Source organism: Taudactylus pleione, unplaced genomic scaffold, assembly GCF_031769625.1.
Source record: "Taudactylus pleione unplaced genomic scaffold, aTauple2 ptg002172l, whole genome shotgun sequence".
In the NCBI taxonomy this organism is placed as follows: domain Eukaryota; kingdom Metazoa; phylum Chordata; class Amphibia; order Anura; family Myobatrachidae; genus Taudactylus; species Taudactylus pleione.
This window is the reverse complement of record NW_028286566.1, coordinates 306,170-325,026: the sequence shown is the minus strand read 5'-3', so window position 1 is coordinate 325,026 and position 18,857 is coordinate 306,170. Positions and strand designations below refer to the sequence as shown.

The 18,857-nt window shown below is 50.3% G+C and overlaps 1 protein-coding gene across 3 annotated transcripts in view; it reads left to right on the top strand.

Annotated features, from left to right (window-relative positions):
- The window catches only part of LOC148433688 (ubiquitin carboxyl-terminal hydrolase CYLD-like), a 71,969-nt gene that overhangs the window by 46,994 nt on the left and 6,118 nt on the right, over positions 1 to 18,857 (top strand). For all 3 annotated transcript variants that reach the window (XM_088465832.1, XM_088465831.1, XM_088465833.1), the window contains exons 5-11: positions 9,362 to 9,588; positions 10,340 to 10,502; positions 10,793 to 10,928; positions 11,341 to 11,451; positions 15,982 to 16,073; positions 18,130 to 18,196; positions 18,351 to 18,483. In XM_088465832.1, the coding sequence (XP_088321958.1) occupies positions 9,362 to 9,588; positions 10,340 to 10,502; positions 10,793 to 10,928; positions 11,341 to 11,451; positions 15,982 to 16,073; positions 18,130 to 18,196; positions 18,351 to 18,483 (929 nt within the window). The remainder of the gene's footprint in view (positions 1 to 9,361; positions 9,589 to 10,339; positions 10,503 to 10,792; positions 10,929 to 11,340; positions 11,452 to 15,981; positions 16,074 to 18,129; positions 18,197 to 18,350; positions 18,484 to 18,857) is intronic.

The following is an 18,857-nucleotide window of genomic DNA, read 5'->3' as shown; positions in this document are numbered from 1 at the left end:
GTGCTGTGTGTGTGTGTATGTGTGCCTTGGTGCTGTGTGTGCGTGTGTCTTGGAGCTGTGTGTGTGTGTGCCTTGGTGCTGTGTGTGTGTGTGTGTGTGTGTGTGCGCGCGCCTTGGTGCTGTATGTGTGTGTGTGAGTGACTTGGTGCTGTGTGTGTGTGTCTTGGTGCTGTGTGTGTGTGTGTGTGTGCCGTGGTGCTGTGTGTGTGCCTTGGTGCTGTATGTGTGTGTGTGTGTGACTTGGTTGTGTGTGTGTGTGTGTGTCTAGGTGCTGTGTGTATGTGTGTCTTGGTGCTGTGTCTTGGTGCTGTGTGTGTGCGCGCCTTGGTGCTGTATGTGTGTGTGTGTGCGCGCCTTGGTGCTGTGTGTGTGTGACTTGGTGCTGTGTGTGCCTTGGTGCTGTGTGTGTGTGTGTTATGTGCGCCTTGGTGCCGTGTGTGCTGTGTACGTCTTGGTGCTGTGTGTGTGTGTGCTGTGTGTGCCTTGGTGCTGTGTGTGCTGTGTGTGCCTTGGTGCTGTGTGTGTGTGTGCTGTGTGTGCCTTGGTGCTGTGTGTGTGTGTGCTGTGTGTGCCTTGGTGCTGTGTGTGCCTTGGTGCTGTGTGTGTGTGCTGTGTGTGCCTTGGTGCTGTGTGTGCCTTGGTGCTGTGTGTGTGCCTTGGTGGTGTGTGTGTGCTGTGTGTGCCTTGGTGCTGTGTCTGTGCCTTGGTGCTGTGTGTGTGTGTGTGTGTGTATGTTTGCCTTGGTGCTGTGTGTGCGTGTGTCTTGGTGCTGTGTCTTGGAGCTGTGTGTGCGCGCCTTGGTGCTGTGTGTGTGTGTGTGTGAGTGTGAGTGACTTGGTGCTGTGTGTGTGTGAGTGACTTGGTGCTGTATGTGTGTGTGTGTGAGTGACTTGGTGCTGTATGTGTGTGTGTGTGACTTGGTGCTGTGTGTGTGTGCCTTGGTGCTGTGTGTGCCTTGGTGCTGTGTGTGTGTGTGCTGTGTGTGTGCCGTGATGCTGTGTCTGTGCCTTGGTGCTGTGTGTGTGTGTGTGTGAGTGTGAGTGACTTGGTGCTGTGTGTGTGTGAGTGACTTGGTGCTGTATGTGTGTGTGTGTGAGTGACTTGGTGCTGTATGTGTGTGTGTGTGACTTGGTGCTGTGTGTGTGTGCCTTGGTGCTGTGTGTGCCTTGGTGCTGTGTGTGTGTGTGCTGTGTGTGTGCCGTGATGCTGTGTCTGTGCCTTGGTGCTGTGTGTGTGTGTGCGCGTGCGCGCTGTGTGTGTATGTGTGCCTTGGTGCTGTTTGTGTGTGTATGTGTGCCTTGGTGCTGTGTGTGCGTGTGTCTTGGTGCTGTGTCTTGGAGCTGTGTGTGTGCCTTGGTGCTGTGTGCGCCTTGGTGCTGTGTGTGTGTGTGTGCGCGCCTTGGTGCTGTGTGTGTGTGTGTGTGTGTGTGTGTGTCTTGGTGCTGTGTCTTGGTGCTGTGTGTGTGTGTCTTGGTGCTGTGTCTTGGTGCTGTGTGTGTGTGTGTGTGTGTGTGACTTGGTGCTGTGTGTGTGTGTGTGCCTTGGTGCTGTGTGTGTGACTTGGTGCTGTGTGTGTGTGTGCCTTGGTGCTGTGTGTGTGCCTTGGTGCTGTATGTGTGTGTGTGTGTGACTTGGTGCTGTGTGTGTGTGTGTGTGTGTGTGCCTTGGTGCTGTGTGTGCCTTGGTGCTGTGTGTGTGTGTGTTCTGTATGCACCTTGGTGCTGTGTGTGTGTGTGTTCTGTGTGCACCTTGGTGCTGTGTGTGTGTGTGTTCTGTGTGCACCTTGGTGCTGTGTGTGTGCCGTGATGCTGTGTCTGTGCCTTGGTGCTGTGTGTGTGTGTGTGTGTGTGTGCGCGCGTGCGCGCTGTGTGTGTATGTGTGCCTTGGTGCTGTGTGTATGTGTGCCTTGGTGCTGTGTGTGTGTGCGCGCCTTGGTTGTGTGTGTGTGTGTGTGTGCCTTGGTGCTATGTGTGTGTGTGTGTGTGTGTGTGTGTGTGCCTTGGTGCTATGTGTGTGTGTGCGCCTTGGTTCTGTGTGTGTGTGAGTGACTTTGTGCTGTGTGTGCGCCTTGGTGCTGTGTGTGTGTGCGCCTTGGTGCTCTGTGTGTGCCGTGATGCTGTATCTGTGCCTTGGTGCAATGTGTGCCTTGGTGCTGTGTGTGTGTGTGTGTGTGTGTGTGTGTGCGCGCGCCTTGGTACTGTGTGTGTGCGCCTTGGTACTGTGTGTGTGTGTGTGTCTTGGTGCTGTGTGTGTGTGTGCGCCTTGGTGCTGTGTGCGCCTTGGTGCTGTGTGTGTGTGTGCGCGCCTTGGTGCTGTGTGTGTGTGTGTGTTACGTGGTGCTGTGTGTGTGTGTGTGTGTGTGTTATGTGCGCCTTTGTGCTGTGTGTGCTATGTGTACAGTGTACGCCTTGGTGCTGTGTGTCCCGTGATGCTGTGTCTGTGCCTTGGTGCTGTGTGTGTGTGTATGTGTGCCTTGGTGCTGTGTCTTGGAGCTGTGTGTGTGTGCGCCTTGGTGCTGTGTGCGCCTTGGTGCTGTGTGTGTGTGTGTGTGTGTGCTCGCGCCTTGGTGCTGTATGTGTGTGTGTGAGTGACTTGGTGCTGTGTGTGTGTGTCTTGGTGCTGTGTCTTGGTGCTGTGTGTGTGTGTGTGTGACTTGGTGCTGTGTGTGTGTATGTGTGCCTTGGTGCTGTATGTGTGTGCCTTGGTGCTGTGTGTGTGTGTGTGTGTGACTTGGTGCTGTGTGTGTGTGTGTGTGTCTTGGTGCTGTGTGTATGTGTGTCTTGGTGCTGTGTGTGTGTGCGCACCTTGGTGCTGTGTGTGTGTGTGTGTGTGACTTGGTGCTGTGTGTGCCTTGGTGCTGTGTGTGTGTGTGTTATGTGCGCCTTGGTGCCGTGTGTGCTGTGTACGCCTTGGTGCTGTGTGTGTGTGTGCTGTGTGTGCCTTGGTGCTGTGTGTGCTGTGTGTGCCTTGGTGCTGTGTGTGTGTGCTGTGTGTGCCTTGGTGTTGTGTGTGTGCTGTGTGTGCGCCTTGGTGCTGTCTGTGCCTTGGTGCTGTGTGTGTGTTTGTGTGTGTATGTGTGCCTTGGTGCTGTGTGCGTGTGTCTTGGTGCTGTGTCTTGGAGCTGTGTGTGTGCGCCTTGGTGCTGTGTGCGCCTTGGTACTGTGTGTGTGTGTGAGTGACTTGGTGCTGTATGTGTGTGTGTGTGAGTGACTTGGTGCTGTATGTGTGTGTGTGTGACTTGGTGCTGTATGTGTGTGTGTGTGAGTGACTTGGTGCTGTATGTGTGTGTGTGTGAGTGACTTGGTGCTGTATGTGTGTGTGTGTGACTTGGTGCTGTGTGTGTGTGCGTGCCTTGGTGCTGTGTGTGTGTGTGCTGTGTGCACCTTGGTGCTGTGTGTGTGCCGTGATGCTGTGTCTGTGCCTTGGTGCTGTGTGTGTGTGTGCGCGTGCGCGCTGTGTGTGTATGTGTGCCTTGGTGCTGTGTCTGTGCCTTGGTGCTGTGTCTTGGAGCTGTGTGTGTGCCTTGGTGCTGTGTGTGTGCCTTGGTGCTGTGTGTGCCTTGGTGCTGTGTGTGCGTGTGTGTGTGTGTGTGTGTGTGACTTGGTGCTGTGTGTGTGTGTGTGTGTGTGTGTGTCTCGGTGCTGTGTCTTGGTGCTGTGTGTGTGTGTCTTGGTGCTGTGTCTTGGTGCTGTGTGTGTGTGTGCGCGCGCCTTGGTGCTGTGTGTGTGTGACTTCGTGCTGTGTGTGTGTGTGTGCCTTGGTGCTGTGTGTGTGCCTTGGTGCTGTATGTGTGTGTGTGTGAGTGACTTGGTGCTGTATGTGTGTGTGTGTGACTTGGTGCTGTGTGTGTGTGTGTGCCTTGGTGCTGTGTGTGCCTTGGTGCTGTGTGTGTGTGCTGTGTGCACCTTGGTGCTGTGTGTGTGTGTGCTGTGTGCACCTTGGTGCTGTGTGTGTGCCGTGATGCTGTGTCTGTGCCTTGGTGCTGTGTGTGTGTGTGTGTGTGCGTGCGCGCTGTGTGTGTGTGCCTTGGTGCTGTGTGTATGTGTGCCTAGGTGCTGTGTGTGTGTGCGCGCCTTGGTAGTGTGTGTGTGTGTGCGCCTTGGTGCTATGTGTGTGTGTGTGTGTGCGCGCCTTGGTGCTGTGTGTGTGTGAGTGACTTGGTGCTGTGTGTGCGCCTTGGTGCTGTGTGTGTGTGTGTTTGTGTGCGCCTTGGTGCTGTGTGTGTGTGTGTGCGCCTTGGTGCTGTGTGTGTGCCGTGATGCTGTATCTGTGCCTTGGTGCTATGTGTGCCTTGGTGCTGTGTGTGTGTGTGTTTGTGTGTGTGTGCGGTGTGTGTGTGTGCGCCTTGGTGCTGTGTGTGTGTGTGCGTGCCTTGGTGCTGTGTGTGTGTGTGTGTGTGTGTGCGCCTTGCTGCTGTGTGTGTGTGTGACTTGGTGCTGTGTGTGTGTGTGACTTGGTGCTGTGTGTGTGTGACTTGGTGCTGTGTGTGTGTGCCTTGGTGCTGTGTGTGTGTGTGTGTGTGTGCGCCTTGGTTCTGTGTGTGTGTGTGTCATGGTGCTGTGTGTGTGTGTGTCTTGGTGCTGTGTGTTTGTGCGCGCCTTGGTGCTGTATGTGTGTGTGTGTGTGTGTGTGTGACTTGGTGCTGTGTGTGCCTTGGTGCTGTGTGTGTGTGTGTTATGTGCGCCTTGGTGCCGTGTGTGCTGTGTACGCCTTGGTGCTGTGTGTGTGTGTGCTGTGTGTGCCTTGTTGCTGTGTGTGCTGTGTACGCCTTGGTGCTGTGTGTGTGTGCTGTGTGTGCCTTGGTGCTGTGTGTGTGTGTGTGTGTGTGTGTGAGTGACTTGGTGCTGTGTGTGTGTGTGTGTGTGTGTGTGAGTGACTTGGTGCTGTATGTGTGTGTGTGTGAGTGACTTGGTGCTGTATTGGTGTGTGCTGTGTGTGCCTTGGTGCTGTGTGTGTGTGTGTGTGTGTGTGTCTTGGTGCTGTGTGTGTGTGTCTTGGTGCTGTGTGTCTTGGTGCTGTGTCTTGGTGCTGTGTGTATGTGCGCGCCTTGGTGCTGTATGTGTGTGTGTGTGACTTGGTGCTGTATGTGTGTGTGTGTGACTTGGTGCTGTGTGTGTGTGCGCCTTGGTGCTGTGTGTGCGCCTTGGTGCTGTATGTGTGTGTGTGTGTGACTTGGTGCTGTAGGTGTGTGTGTGTGACTTGGTGCTGTGTGTGTGTGTGTGTGTGTGTGTGTGCGCCTTGGTGCTGTGTGTGTGTGTGCCTTGGTGCTGTGTGTGCGCCTTGGTGCTGTGTGTGTGTGTGTGTTTGTGTGCGCCTTGGTGCTGTGTGTGTGTGTGCGCCTTGGTGCTGTGTGTGTGCCGTGATGCTGTATCTGTGCCTTGGTGCTATGTGTGCCTTGGTGCTGTGTGTGTGTGTGTGTGTGTGTGTGTGTGTGCGCGCGCCTTGGTACTGTGTGTGTGCGCCTTGGTACTGTGTGTGTGTGTGTGTCTTGGTGCTGTGTGTGTGTGTGCGCCTTGGTGCTGTGTGTGTGTGTGCGCGCCTTGGTGCTGTGTGTGTGTGTGTGTGCGCCTTGCTGCTGTGTGTGTGTGTGACTTGGTGCTGTGTGTGTGTGTGACTTGGTGCTGTGTGTGTGTGTGACTTGGTGCTGTGTGTGTGTGACTTGGTGCTGTGTGTGTGTGTGTGTGTGTGTGTGTGTGTGCGCCTTGGTTCTGTGTGTGTGTGTGTCATGGTGCTGTGTGTGTGTGTCTTGGTGCTGTGTGTTTGTGCGCGCCTTGGTGCTGTATATGTGTGTGTGTGTGACTTGGTGCTGTGTGTGTGTGTGTGTGTTATGTGCGCCTTGGTGCCGTGTGTGCTGTGTACGCCTTGGTGCTGTGTATGTGTGTGCTGTGTGTGCCTTGGTGCTGTGTGTGCTGTGTACGCCTTGGTGCTGTGTGTGTGTGCTGTGTGTGCCTTGGTGCTGTGTGTGTGTGTGTGTGTGTGTGTGTGTGAGTGACTTGGTGCTGTGTGTGTGTGTGTGTGTGTGTGTGTGTGTGACTTGGTGCTGTATGTGTGTGTGTGTGAGTGACTTGGTGCTGTATTGGTGTGTGCTGTGTGTGCCTTGGTGCTGTGTGTGTGTGTGTGTGTCTTGGTGCTGTGTGTGTGTGTCTTGGTGCTGTGTGTGTGTGTGCCTTGGTGCTGTGTGTGTGTGCTGTGTGTGCCTTGGTGCTGTGTGTGCCTTGGTGCTGTGTGTGTGTGCTGTGTGCGCCTTGGTGCTGTGTGTGTGTGTGTGTGCTGTGTGCACCTTGGTGCTGTGTGTGTGTGTGTGCTGTGTGCACCTTGGTGCTGTGTGTGTGTGTGTGCTGTGTGCACCTTGGTGCTGTGTGTGTGCTGTGTGTGCCGTGATGCTGTGTCTGTGCCTTGGTGCTGTGGGTGTGTGTGTGTGCGCGCTGTGTGTGTATGTGTGCCTTGGTGCTGTGTGTATGTGTGCCTTGGTGCTGTGTGTGTGTGCGCCTTGGTGCTATGTGTGTGTGTGTGTGTGTGCGCCTTGGTGCTGTGTGTGTGTGATTGACTTGGTGCTGTGTGTGCGCCTTGGTGCTGTGTGTGTGTGTGTGTGTGCCTTGGTGCTGTGTGTGTGCGCCTTGGTGCCGTGATGCTGTATCTGTGCCTTGGTGCTATGTGTGCCTTGGTGCTGTGTGTGTGTGTGTGCGCCTTTGTACTGTGTGTGTGTGTGTGTGCGCCTTGGTACTGTGTGTGTGTGTCTTGGTGCTGTGTGTGTGTGTGCGCGCCTTGGTGCTGTGTGCGCCTTGGTGCTGTGTGTGTGTGTGTGCCTTGGTGCTGTGTGTGTCTTGGTGCTGTGTGTGTGCGCGCGCCTTGGTGCTGTATGTGTGTGTTTGCGCCTTGGTGCTGTGTGTGTGTGTGCGCCTTGTGTGTGTGTGTGCGCCTTGGTACTGTGTGTGTGTGTGTGTCTTGGTGCTGTGTGTGTGTGCGCGTGCCTTGGTACTGTGTGTGTGTGTGTGTCTTGGTGCTGTGTGTGTGTGCGCGTGCCTTGGTACTGTGTGTGTGTGTGTGTGTGTCTTGGTGCTGTGTGTGTGTGCGCGCCTTGGTGCTGTATGTGTTTGTGTGACTTTGTGCTGTGTGTGTGTGCGCCTTGGTGCTGTGTGTGTGCCTTGGTGCTGTATGTGTGTGTGTGACTTGGTGCTGTGTGTGTGTGTGTGCCTTGGTGCTGTGTGTTTGTGTGTGTGTGTGTGTGTGCGCCTTGGTGCGTGTGTGTGCGCGCCTTGGTACTGTATGTGTGTGTGTGTTTCTTGCTGCTGTGTGTGTGCGCGTGCCTTGGTGCTGTGTGTGTGTGTGTGACTTGGTGCTGTGTGTGTGTCTTGGTGCTGTGTGTGTGTGCGCCTTGGTGTGTGTGTGTGCGCCTTGGTGCGTGTGTGTGCGCGCCTTGGTACTGTGTGTGTGTGTGTCTTGGTGCTGTGTGTTTGTGTGTGACTTGGTGCTGTGTGTGTGTGTGCGCCTTGGTGCTGTGTGTGCGCCTTGGTGTGTGTGTGTGTGCGCGCCTTGGTGCGTGTGTGCACGCGCCTTGGTACTGTGTGTGTGTGTGTGTCTTGGTGCTGTGTGTGTGTGCGCGTGCTTTGGTGCTGTGTGTGTGTGTGACTTGGTGCTGTGTGTGTGTCTTGGTGGTGTGTGTGTGTGTGCGCCTTGGTGCGTGTGTGTGCGCGCCTTGGTACTGTGTGTGTGTGTGTCTTGGTGCTGTGTGTGTGTGCGCGTGCCTTGGTGCTGTGTGTGTGTGTGACTTGGTGCTGTGTCTTGGAGCTGTGTGTGTGTGTGTGACTTGGTGCTGTGTGTGTGTGTGCCTTGGTGCTGTGTGTGTGTGTGTGTGTGCCTTGGTGTGTGTGTGTTTGTGTGCGCCTTGGTGCGTGTGTGTGCGCGCCTTGGTACTGTGTGTGTGTCTTGGTGCTGTGTGTGTGTGTGACTTGGTGCTGTGTGTGCGTCTTGGTGCTGTGTGTGCGTCTTGGTGCTGTGTGTGTGTGCGCCTTGGTGTGTGTGTGTGTGCGCCTTGGTACTGTGTGTGTGTGTGTGTCTTGGTACTGTGTGTGTGTGCGCGTGCCTTGGTACTGTGTGTTTGTGTGTGTGTGTGTGTGTCTTGGTGCTGTGTGTGTGTGCGCGTGCCTTGGTACTGTGTGTGTGTGTCTTGGTGCTGTGTGTGTGTGCGCGCCTTGGTGCTGTATGTGTGTGTGTGACTTTGTGCTGTGTGTGTGTGTGTGTGCCTTGGTGCTGTGTGTGTGCCTTGGTGCTGTATGTGTGTGTGTGACTTGGTGCTGTGTGTGTGTGTGTGTGTGCCTTGGTGCTGTGTGTGTGTGTGTGTGTGTGTGCCTTGGTGCTGTGTGTGTGCCTTGGTGCTGTATGTGTGTGTGTGTGACTTGGTGCTGTGTGTGTGCGCCTTGGTGCTGTGTGTGTGCCTTGGTGCTGTGTGTGTGTGTGTGTGCGCCTTGGTGCGTGTGTGTGCGCGCCTTGGTACTGTATGTGTGTGTGTGTGTCTTGCTGCTGTGTGTGTGTGCGCGTGCCTTGGTGCTGTGTGTGTGTGTGACTTGGTGCTGTGTGTGTGACTTGGTGCTGTGTGTGTGTCTTGGTGCTGTGTGTGTGCGCGCCTTGGTACTGTGTGTGTGTGTGTCTTGGTGCTGTGTGTGTGTGTGTCTTGGTGCTGTGTGTGTGTGCGCGTGTCTTGGTGCTGTGTGTGTGTGTGTCTTGGTGCTGTGTGTGTGTGTCTTGGTGCTGTGTGTGTGCGCGCCTTGGTGTGTGTGTGTGTGCGCCTTGGTGCGTGTGTGTGCGCGCCTTGGTACTGTGTGTGTGTGTGTGCGTGCCTTGGTGCTGTGTGTGTGTGTGACTTGGTGCTGTGTGTGTGTCTTGGTGCTGTGTCTTGGAGCTGTGTGTGTGTGTCTGCGTGAGTGACTTGGTGCTGTGTGTGTCTTACATGCTTTGTGTATGCAGAACAAGCTGCTCCTTTTTTGAGAAGTCCTGTGTATATTTCATTTGGCCAACACTTTTCCCACATGTAGAGTCTGAAGTTGGCGTCCACCATGCACGTATATAACTCTGGTTCCCTTGGGTGCGTCTGCATTGTTGCCACCCATTTATAGGTAGCAGAGAAACGGGCGAGATGCGCATCATTGTAAATCGTGCTTCTGTTCACAATGATGCATATGCCACCCGGGATGTATGCACGGTGTAAGTAACATTGCTAGATGCGTCCGCATTCCGTCTTTCACGCAACTCTGAATCCAACGCAAAATGCGGCTGCTGGGAAAAAGGTGCAATGTATATTCATAGGCAATATTCCAATGTATGTGTATATATGATGCCAATGCCGGGTCCTCTGTTTTCTTAGAAGATAGTCCGATCTCTGCCAGCGATTGGAAGCGCCCCAGTATCGGAGGGAAGGTGACAGAAAGTTCCAGTATCGGAGGGAAGGTGACAGAAAGTTTTAGTGACAGACATTTGGTTGTGAATTCTCTGGTGCAGATCCAGTACAAGGAGGAAGAACTGGCGTTTGGGATCATTCGATGGTTGGGATATTTGCCCCAAAATTCGGATACCATGGCTGGAGTGGAGCTGGTAAGATCCACTCGCTACTCTGTGATGTTAATATTTACGAACGCGCTACCAGCATTTAGCGCAATGTTTTCTGAGAACTGTGGGTGCTTTTGTTGTAGCGTTTGGTATCGTCCACTCATCCACTAATGCAACAGCCACTGCGAGCTCACGTTTTCTTCCAGCAGGACAAATGTGACCTAGCCTCAATACGCCACGCGCCGCCAGATGCATGGTGCTAGTGAGCTGCGCCGAGTGGTGTAGCATTTTTTCCGCTGGAATGTGCATCTTGGTCGTAACGTGATGCGGAAAACCTGCTTCACGAGACTGCACTGATTCTGAATCTGTACAGCTGAACTTGGCGTGCCAAAAAACCGCGGCGGCTGCTGCCTCGTGGCGCTTCGTATTCATACTCAGTCGCACACGGATATACAAGTGTCCCATATTAAATAAATCAGTGCAGTCTCGTGAAGCGGTTTTGCACATTAAGTTGCGACTAAGACGCACATTCGAGTGGAACAGACGCTCGGCGGGACCGGACGTACCGGGAAGGGCTGTTTGCGTACTAGGGCACAGCTGTATAAACTGTCCGTAGAATGTGTTAGTAAGACATTTTAGTCCAGGAATGTTTTTCGTATACATTTATCATTTTCAACTGTTCCCGTCACTCCCCCCACCTCACCCAAACTTCGCGTCATCCATCTGTACTTTATGGTGGTTATAGCCTCTATTTTGCGCAGTCCTTGGTCTCTAATGCTTGTGACCGGCCATACAGGAAGAAGATGAAGGCTTCACCGATGGCATCTGGTGCGGCCGTCGGTATTTTTTCTGCCCGGCGAAACATGGAATTTTCGTGAAATTGAAAGCTTGCCAGCCGGATACGCGCTTCTCGTCCAGTAGAGACAGTCGGCCAAAGAGCCTGGAGGTCACGGCGCACAGTGAGTCCTCTCTGTTCAGCCTTGACAAAAGTCAGCAACTATTTCATTTTTACAGTGTCTTTTAAAATAATTCTCACTCTAATGCAGATCTTTTGCACTGTATGGATTGAGCTGCTAAAAAAAAAAAATAGGGAGATGGAGTCTGGACCATTATGTTCATCTAATGTCCAAAAAGCCAATTATACAAAAATATATATATGGGGTCATAGAAGTTTCCATGTCAGGGATGGCGCACAGAGAATGTGAAACGCGCTGGGTACACAAGTAAACACACGTGCTGTTTCTTGCAGGAGCAGATGACAGTCTGCGGGTGCTGGGGAAGGTCCCCCCTCTGCAGGAGCAAGCAGCAGTAGATGTATTAAAAGGAGATATGAGGGGGATTCAAGGTCATTGCAACTCCTGCTACATGGATGCTGCGCTCTTCAGGTAACTCGCTGAGCAGCGCTGTACGATGGTGATGCTGCTGTTTAGTAAATACCATTTGCTGTCATTTCAGGTTCTCTGGAATTAAATCTGCTGTTCACTGTTTTTATGAACTAATTTATAGTGTGAATTGTGTATTTATTCAGGGGCAAAGGGAGGACTTGGAAGGGAGGGTCTCCGTACATGTGTATGAGGAGGGGGTGGAGTAGTATGTGTAGTCCCACAGCAGCTGCAGGACAGCTTTTTGCCCTCCCCTGCTATAAACGTTGATAATGAATATGTATCTGCTGAGTTTTAGCTTCCGGCTTCAGAAAAGTCCTTGGAGAGCTGCGCTTTGGGGACCCCTGTTATATATCCGTACAGCCAGGGCAGGGGGCTCTGTATTAATCATTGCTTTGTGTCCTCCTCTCTGTAGCCTCTTCTCCTGCAGCTCCGTACTGGACTCTCTTCTCTTCAAGCCATCGTCTTCCTCGAATGGGCAAATCCAACAGATCCTGCGAGAGGAGATTGTCAACCCCCTGCGCAAGTGAGACCCCCACCCTGTCTGCAGTAACTGTATATAGCAGGATAGTATACAGTGTGTGTGTGTGTATGTATATGTATATATATATGTGTATGTATGTATATATATATTATTGCTCTTGTGCAGAGATCCCCTGTTTTTCCTTGTATGGTAAACATGACGGCAGCGTCTTTTACACTTTGGTTTTGTGCCTGTGTTATACCCGCAGTGACCGGTCCGTGTTGTTTTTGTAACATTTTAAGACAAAGAACCTGGCGCTAAATGAATGATAAAAAAATTGATAAATATAAATTTTATAAAACTTCAGCAGCAAAGAATCAGTGTGCTTGTGGTTGCACACAAACACCTGTAAACCAGGTGTTCCACAATAACAACAGAAAAAAACCCCCCTTGCGCTTATTGATAAATAAACTACTACAGAAAGTATCAAAAATTTCAAAATACATAAACACATTTATTATCACAAATATATTTGAATAAATTTCATTGACCGGTCAATAATCTAAAATAACACTTATACATCAATCTTCCCAATAATATGGATAATTACTAATTTATTTAAAGAAACAATATAACCTCAGGATCCAAATATTATTAATATAGTTGTAGGAGGTGGAAATGCATAAAAATGTATAAAAAAAAAAAAAAATTGGTAAAATATATAATGACAAATGATCACTGTGCCCACACTGAAAAACTCTTAGCAACATTAAAAAATGTCCTTTCATTTTGGATGGCAGAAAGAGTTTTTAGAGTTTACTTGGATGCTGGCTGCAAATGTTTAAGGACAAATGTCCGACATGTATCTCCGAATAATCCGTATTAGGGGATCTGTATTGATGTAATTAGTAGATCTCCTCTTAGCGTGATCCGCCCGTTCCCTCTAACACAGTTGAGGGAGGGATATATCCAGGGAAGGAAAAGGTCTTCACTATAAACAGGGGACCTTCCGAGCTCGTACCTGACCAGTAAGAGTATCCTTAGGGGGCAGCAATGTAATCTCTGCCTCAAACCCTCCTTGTGCGGATCACGTCTGGTAAATGCAAATAAGCGTCCGTATCTTCAGAGCTCCCGGCAGCAGCACACGTACAGGTGTCATAGACTTGATCTTAGGGTCCACAGATATCACTGACGCGTTTCGCACAACAGAAGAGTGGCATATAGCTCAATAGAGACCCTTTTTATACCAGCAGCTATGTGCTTGATTAGTGTAATCATTTACCCTTAGTGATCACAACTGTTGGAACCCACCTCCTACAACCTCTCAATAGAACAAGGTAGATATCATTAAATAAAAAGCTAAAAAGAAAAAATAATATATATATATGTGTATATATGTGAGTGTATATATATATGTATATATATGTGTGTATATATATATATATATATATATATATATATATATATATATACATGTGTGTGTGTGTATGTATGTATGTATGTGTATATATGTGTATATATATATATATATATATATATATATATATATATGTATATGTATACACACACACACAATTATTCGATATTTAAATGTTAGAATCTTACTCCAAATGATATAATTACATCAATAGAGGTCCTCTAATATGGATTATTCGGAGATACATGTCGGACATTTGTCTTTAATCATTTGCAGCCAGCATCCACGTAAACTCTAAAAACTCTTTCTACTATCCAAAGGAAAGGACATTTTTCAATATTGCTAAGAGCGATTCAGTGTGGGCACAGTGATCATTTTGTCATTATATATATATTTTTTTATACATTTTTTTTTTAAAATACATTTTTATGCATATCCACCTCCTACAACTATATTAATAATATTTGGATCCTGAGGTTATATTGTTTTTTAAATAAATTAGTAATTATCCATATTATTGGGAAGACTGAAGTATAAGTTTTATTTTAGATTATTGACCGGTCAATGAAATTTATTCGAATGTATTTGTGATAATAAATGTGTTTTATTTATTTAGAAATTTTGATACTTTCTGTAGTAGTTTATTTATCAATTAGCGCAAGTTTTTTTTATTCTGCTATCGTGTTGTTTTTGTGCCTGTGTTATACCGGCAGTGACCGGTCCGCTTTTCTTTTGTGCCTGTGTTATACCGGCAGTGGTCGGTCTGGGTTGCTTTTGTGCCTGTGTTATACCGGCAGTGACCGGTCCGCATTGCTTTTGTGCCTGTGTTATACCGGCAGTGACCAGTCTGCATTGCTTTTGTGCCTGTGTTATACCGGCAGTGACCAGTCTGCATTGCTTTTGTGCCTGTGTTATACCGGCAGTGACCGGTCCGCGTTGTTTTTGTGCCTGTGTTATACCGGCAGTGACCGGTCCGCGTTGTTTTTGTGCCTGTGTTATACCGGCAGTGACCGGTCCGCGTTGTTTTTGTGCCTGTGTTATACCGGCAGTGACCGGTCCGCGTTGTTTTTGTGCCTGTGTTATACCGGCAGTGACCGGTCCGCTTTGCTTTTGTGCCTGTGTTATACCGGCAGTGACCGGTCCGCTTTTCTTTTGTGCCTGTGTTATACCGGCAGTGGTCGGTCTGGGTTGCTTTTGTGCCTATGTTATATAGGCAGTGGTCGGTCCGTGTTGCTTTTGTGCCTGTGTTATACCGGCAGTGACCGGTCCGCTTTGCTTTTGTGCCTGTGTTATACCGGCAGTGACCGGTCCGCATTGCTTTTGTGCCTGTGTTATACCGGCAGTGGTCGGTCTGTGTTGCTTTTGTGCCTGTGTTATACCGGCAGTGACCGGTCCGCGTTGTTTTTGTGCCTGTGTTATACCGGCAGTGACCGGTCCGCGTTGTTTTTGTGCCTGTGTTATACCGGCAGTGACCGGTCCGCGTTGTTTCTGTGCCTGTGTTATACCGGCAGTGACCGGTCCGCGTTGCTTTTGTGCCTGTGTTATACTGGCAGTGACCGGTCCGCATTGCTTTTGTGCCTGTGTTATACCGGCAGTGACCGGTCCGCTTTGCTTTTGTGCCTGTGTTATACCGGCAGTGACCGGTCCGCTTTGCTTTTGTGCCTGTGTTATACCGGCAGTGACCGGTCCGCTTTGCTTTTGTGCCTGTGTTATACTGGCAGTGACCAGTCTGCATTGCTTTTGTGCCTGTGTTATACCGGCAGTGACCGGTCCGCTTTGCTTTTGTGCCTGTGTTATACCGGCAGTGACCGGTCCGCTTTTCTTTTGTGCCTGTGTTATACCGGCAGTGGTCGGTCTGGGTTGCTTTTGTGCCTATGTTATACCGGCAGTGGTCGGTCCGTGTTGCTTTTGTGCCTGTGTTATACCGGCAGTGACCGGTCCGCTTTGCTTTTGTGCCTGTGTTATACCGGCAGTGACCGGTCCGCATTGCTTTTGTGCCTGTGTTATACCGGCAGTGACCGGTCCGCTTTGCTTTTGTGCCTGTGTTATACCGGCAGTGACCGGTCCGCGTTGTTTTTGTGCCTGTGTTATACCGGCAGTGACCGGTCCGCGTTGTTTTTGTGCCTGTGTTATACCGGCAGTGACCGGTCCGCGTTGTTTTTGTGCCTGTGTTATACCGGCAGTGACCGGTCCGCGTTGTTTTTGTGCCTGTGTTATTCCGGCAGTGACCGGTCCGCATTGCTTTTGTGCCTGTGTTATACCGGCAGTGACCGGTCCGCTTTGCTTTTGTGCCTGTGTTATACCGGCAGTGACCGGTCCGCTTTGCTTTTGTGCCTGTGTTATACCGGCAGTGACCGGTCCGCTTTGCTTTTGTGCCTGTGTTATACCGGCAGTGACCGGTCCGCATTGCTTTTGTGCCTGTGTTATACCGGCAGTGACCTGTCCGCTTTGCTTTTGTGCCTGTGTTATACCGGCAGTGACCGGTCCACTTTGCTTTTGTGCCTGTGTTATACCGGCAGTGACCGGTCCGCGTTGTTTTTGTGCCTGTGTTATACCGGCAGTGACCGGTCCGCGTTGTTTTTGTGCCTGTGTTATACCGGCAGTGACCGGTCCGCGTTGTTTTTGTGCCTGTGTTATACCGGCAGTGACCGGTCCGCGTTGTTTTTGTGCCTGTGTTATACCGGCAGTGACCGGTCCGCGTTGTTTTTGTGCCTGTGTTATACCGGCAGTGACCGGTCCGCGTTGTTTTTGTCAGCTATTTGGCGTATGTTGGGCGCTGCTAGCGTTTTGGAAATTTTTTATATATTTTTTTTTGCCCCACTGAAAACTGACGGGGGGTAAAGTTCCCGATAATTTGAAAACGTCTGTTTATCATAACTTGTATTTACATTCTGATTAAATTAAGTTATATATAGAGTAAAGACTGGCCAGATGAATTGTTGGGATATATTTATAAAAATGCGGATTGTGATAATTCTGTCCATAATAAAGATATTTTAAAGTCTTCCTATGGGTGAGTAGCAAGGTTACTTATCTGCTATTTCATTTATTAAGCTATGCTGTCCACCTGCCCACCGCGCTTATTGGTGGTGTCTGTGTATTATATCTGCAATGCACTATATATATATATATATATATATATATATAAATAATCTCTGTAACATTGTTACCCGCAGGAAAGGCTTCGTGTCTGCGGACAGCGTGATGGCGCTCCGGCATCAGCTGATGGAGGAAAGCCAATGTCCCAGCTTCACCACTTCCGAGAAAGGTATTTGAGTGACTGAGCCCCCTGGGGGAGACTTCGGCAGCCATTGTAATTACTCATTAGTAGTCCGTTTATTCACTGTCTATTTCAGCTTTCTAGCATGCCTGTGGTCTAACAGCTAGAGGCGCCATCACCTCCCGCACCGTCCCCGCCAACAGCTGTTAGCATTACCATGGGAGCATGCCTGCGGTCTAACAGCCGGTGGCGGGGACAGTGCGGGAGGTGACGGCGCCTCTAGCTGTTAGACCACAGGCATGCTCCCATGGTAACGCTAACAGCCGGTGGCGGGGACGGTGCGGGAGGTGACGGCGCCTCTAGCTGTTAGCATTACCATGGGAGCATGCCTGTGGTCTAACAGCTAGAGGCGCCGTCACCTCCCGCACCGTCCCCGCCACCGGCTGTTAGCGTTACCATGGGGGCATGTCTGTGGTCTAACAGCCGGTGGCGGGGACGGTGTGGGAGGTGACGGCGCCTCTAGCTGTTAGCATTGCCATGGGAGCATGTCTGTGGTCTAACAGCCGGTGGCGGGGACGGTGCGGGAGGTGACGGCGCCTCTAGCTGTTAGCATTGCCATGGGAGCATGTCTGCGGTCTAACAGCCGGTGGCGGGGACGGTGCGGGAGGTGACGGCGCCTCTAGCTGTTAGCATTACCATGGATGCATGCCTGCGGTCTGGATCCTCAGCAGACAGGTCTTCTCTCCAGTTGTGGCGACTGTGCGGGACGTGGGGGCCCCATGTTCTAAACTATATCTATAATTTGAATTAAGGGCTAATTTGTTGGTTTCATTTAATGGGCTATACTGATCGTATAATAGTGCCATGAGAAGGGTAACTAGGATGTATATATTATGGAGGATTGTGTCCCTTTTCCATACAGAATGCCCATAAAATGGAAAGAAATATATCATGCCATTTACTAACATATATAAGGTTTATCTCTGCTGAGGCGAAACCATATAAAATTCCCTTGTTTCGGCTCAGACATCCCAGAAAGCCATTCCCGGGACATTCCGTTACATTCCCGGTACAGACAAAGCAGCCCAAGAACACATAACAGTGTTTTAGTCATTTAGGTGCAAACTAGCTCTGGTCACGAAGGATTTAAACCATATCTGACGCATAACGCGTTTCGTGATATTCACTGCTCAGCATCCCAGAGACCGGACTGACATCAGCATCTCCTGCAGAGGCCAATAGATCCCTGTTATAGTGTTATACTTCTGTATTCCGCTGACCCCTGTAGCAGCTAACTGCGGTCACATACGCTGCCCATCCACTACACGACATAAACGACAGCACGATTACGCCATTGTAATCGTGCTGTCGTTCCTATGTCTGTGATGAGCCTGTGATGAACGAGCAGTCGCTCAGTGCAGGCTCATCAGTCCTCTGGCAACACGTTATCGTCCGGTTGACCAGCATGTTTGCCCGATGATAGACGTCCAATACGACCAGCGTGGTCGTATTAGCCATTTATGCTACACGATTTGCGGGAGATTACCAAGCGATTGAGCGATCACGACGGCCGTTATCGCTCAATCGCTAGGTTTAATCGCCTAGTGGATGGGCAGCATAACTCTGCACCAGGCCAATTTTCCCTCAACCGATTGATTGGTTTATCAGGAATCGAACATTCCGCAACAGTTTCATTTAAACTTACTGCAGTCTGCAGGCCGGGTAGATGCATTTGTCAGCGATTTGCTCAGTCACAGGCAAAGAGAAGACTTTTATCTCCTGTGTGTGTTCTATGTATTATATAATGTGCATTTCTACACAGTAAGTCTGCCTGCCTATCAGTCTGTCCAAACCCGATATCTCCTGTGTCAAGTATACTAAAAAACGGTAATTAAGGAAAAATTTCCAATAAAACCGTTATTTTAGTGTTTATTGGATAGGCCCCTGTGTCACTTGCTAGCTCATGTTTATAACTCATCTCTGTATCACACGTCCTTCCATATATACAGTATATATATCTGTGTATTAGTGGCGTCACTTCCTCTCCTTAGAGGAGCATTATTCTAACGCTTCTAGAGCTCTCGGTTTTTCTCCTCCCTCTCAGATCCAGAAGAGTTCCTCAACGTGATCATGCATCGTATCCTGGGAGCGGATCCCCTCCTGAAGCTGCAGTAAGTTTCTGGTGGAAATTCAGCCATCGGTGACCATTTACTGGCAGAACTGGCTTTAGAATAAGCCAGTTATAAGAGTTCCTGGTGATCAGCCGCCATTTTGTTGCCCTGTTTCTGTGGATTGAGCTGTGTCGCTGTGATTTGCCCCTTGCAGGTCGCAGGGACTGACGGTGCAGGAGTGTTACTGCTATCAGATCTTTATAGAGAAGAAGCCGGAGATGGCCGTGCCCAACGTCCAGCAGCTCCTGGAGCAGTCGTTCCATCACTCTAACTTGAAGCTTACTGAGGTGATGGGGATGGGGGTACCTGTGTAGTGATGCTGTCTGGTCTCTTCTCATTGGGGGATTTGTGCACCAACCGCTTTTCAGCACCTTTCTCTGTGCTCATTACCCCGCCTACATCCGCTGCCAGTCATCCAATCACTGTGCAGTGTGTGGGCTCATCACACCCAATCAGTATGAGCTGGATCTGGTTGTTTTGGGAGATATGATCCCAGTCACTGCAGGTTCGCTTTCCTTGGCAGGCCGGGAGTAGAGATGCACAGATTTGTTTTGTAGTGGTCAGAGATCCGGTTCTTTGACACGACTCTTTTATATTGGTAATTTTGCAAGTAAGACAAATGGCTTCCACCATCTTTGAGATTAAGGGCCATATCCAATTA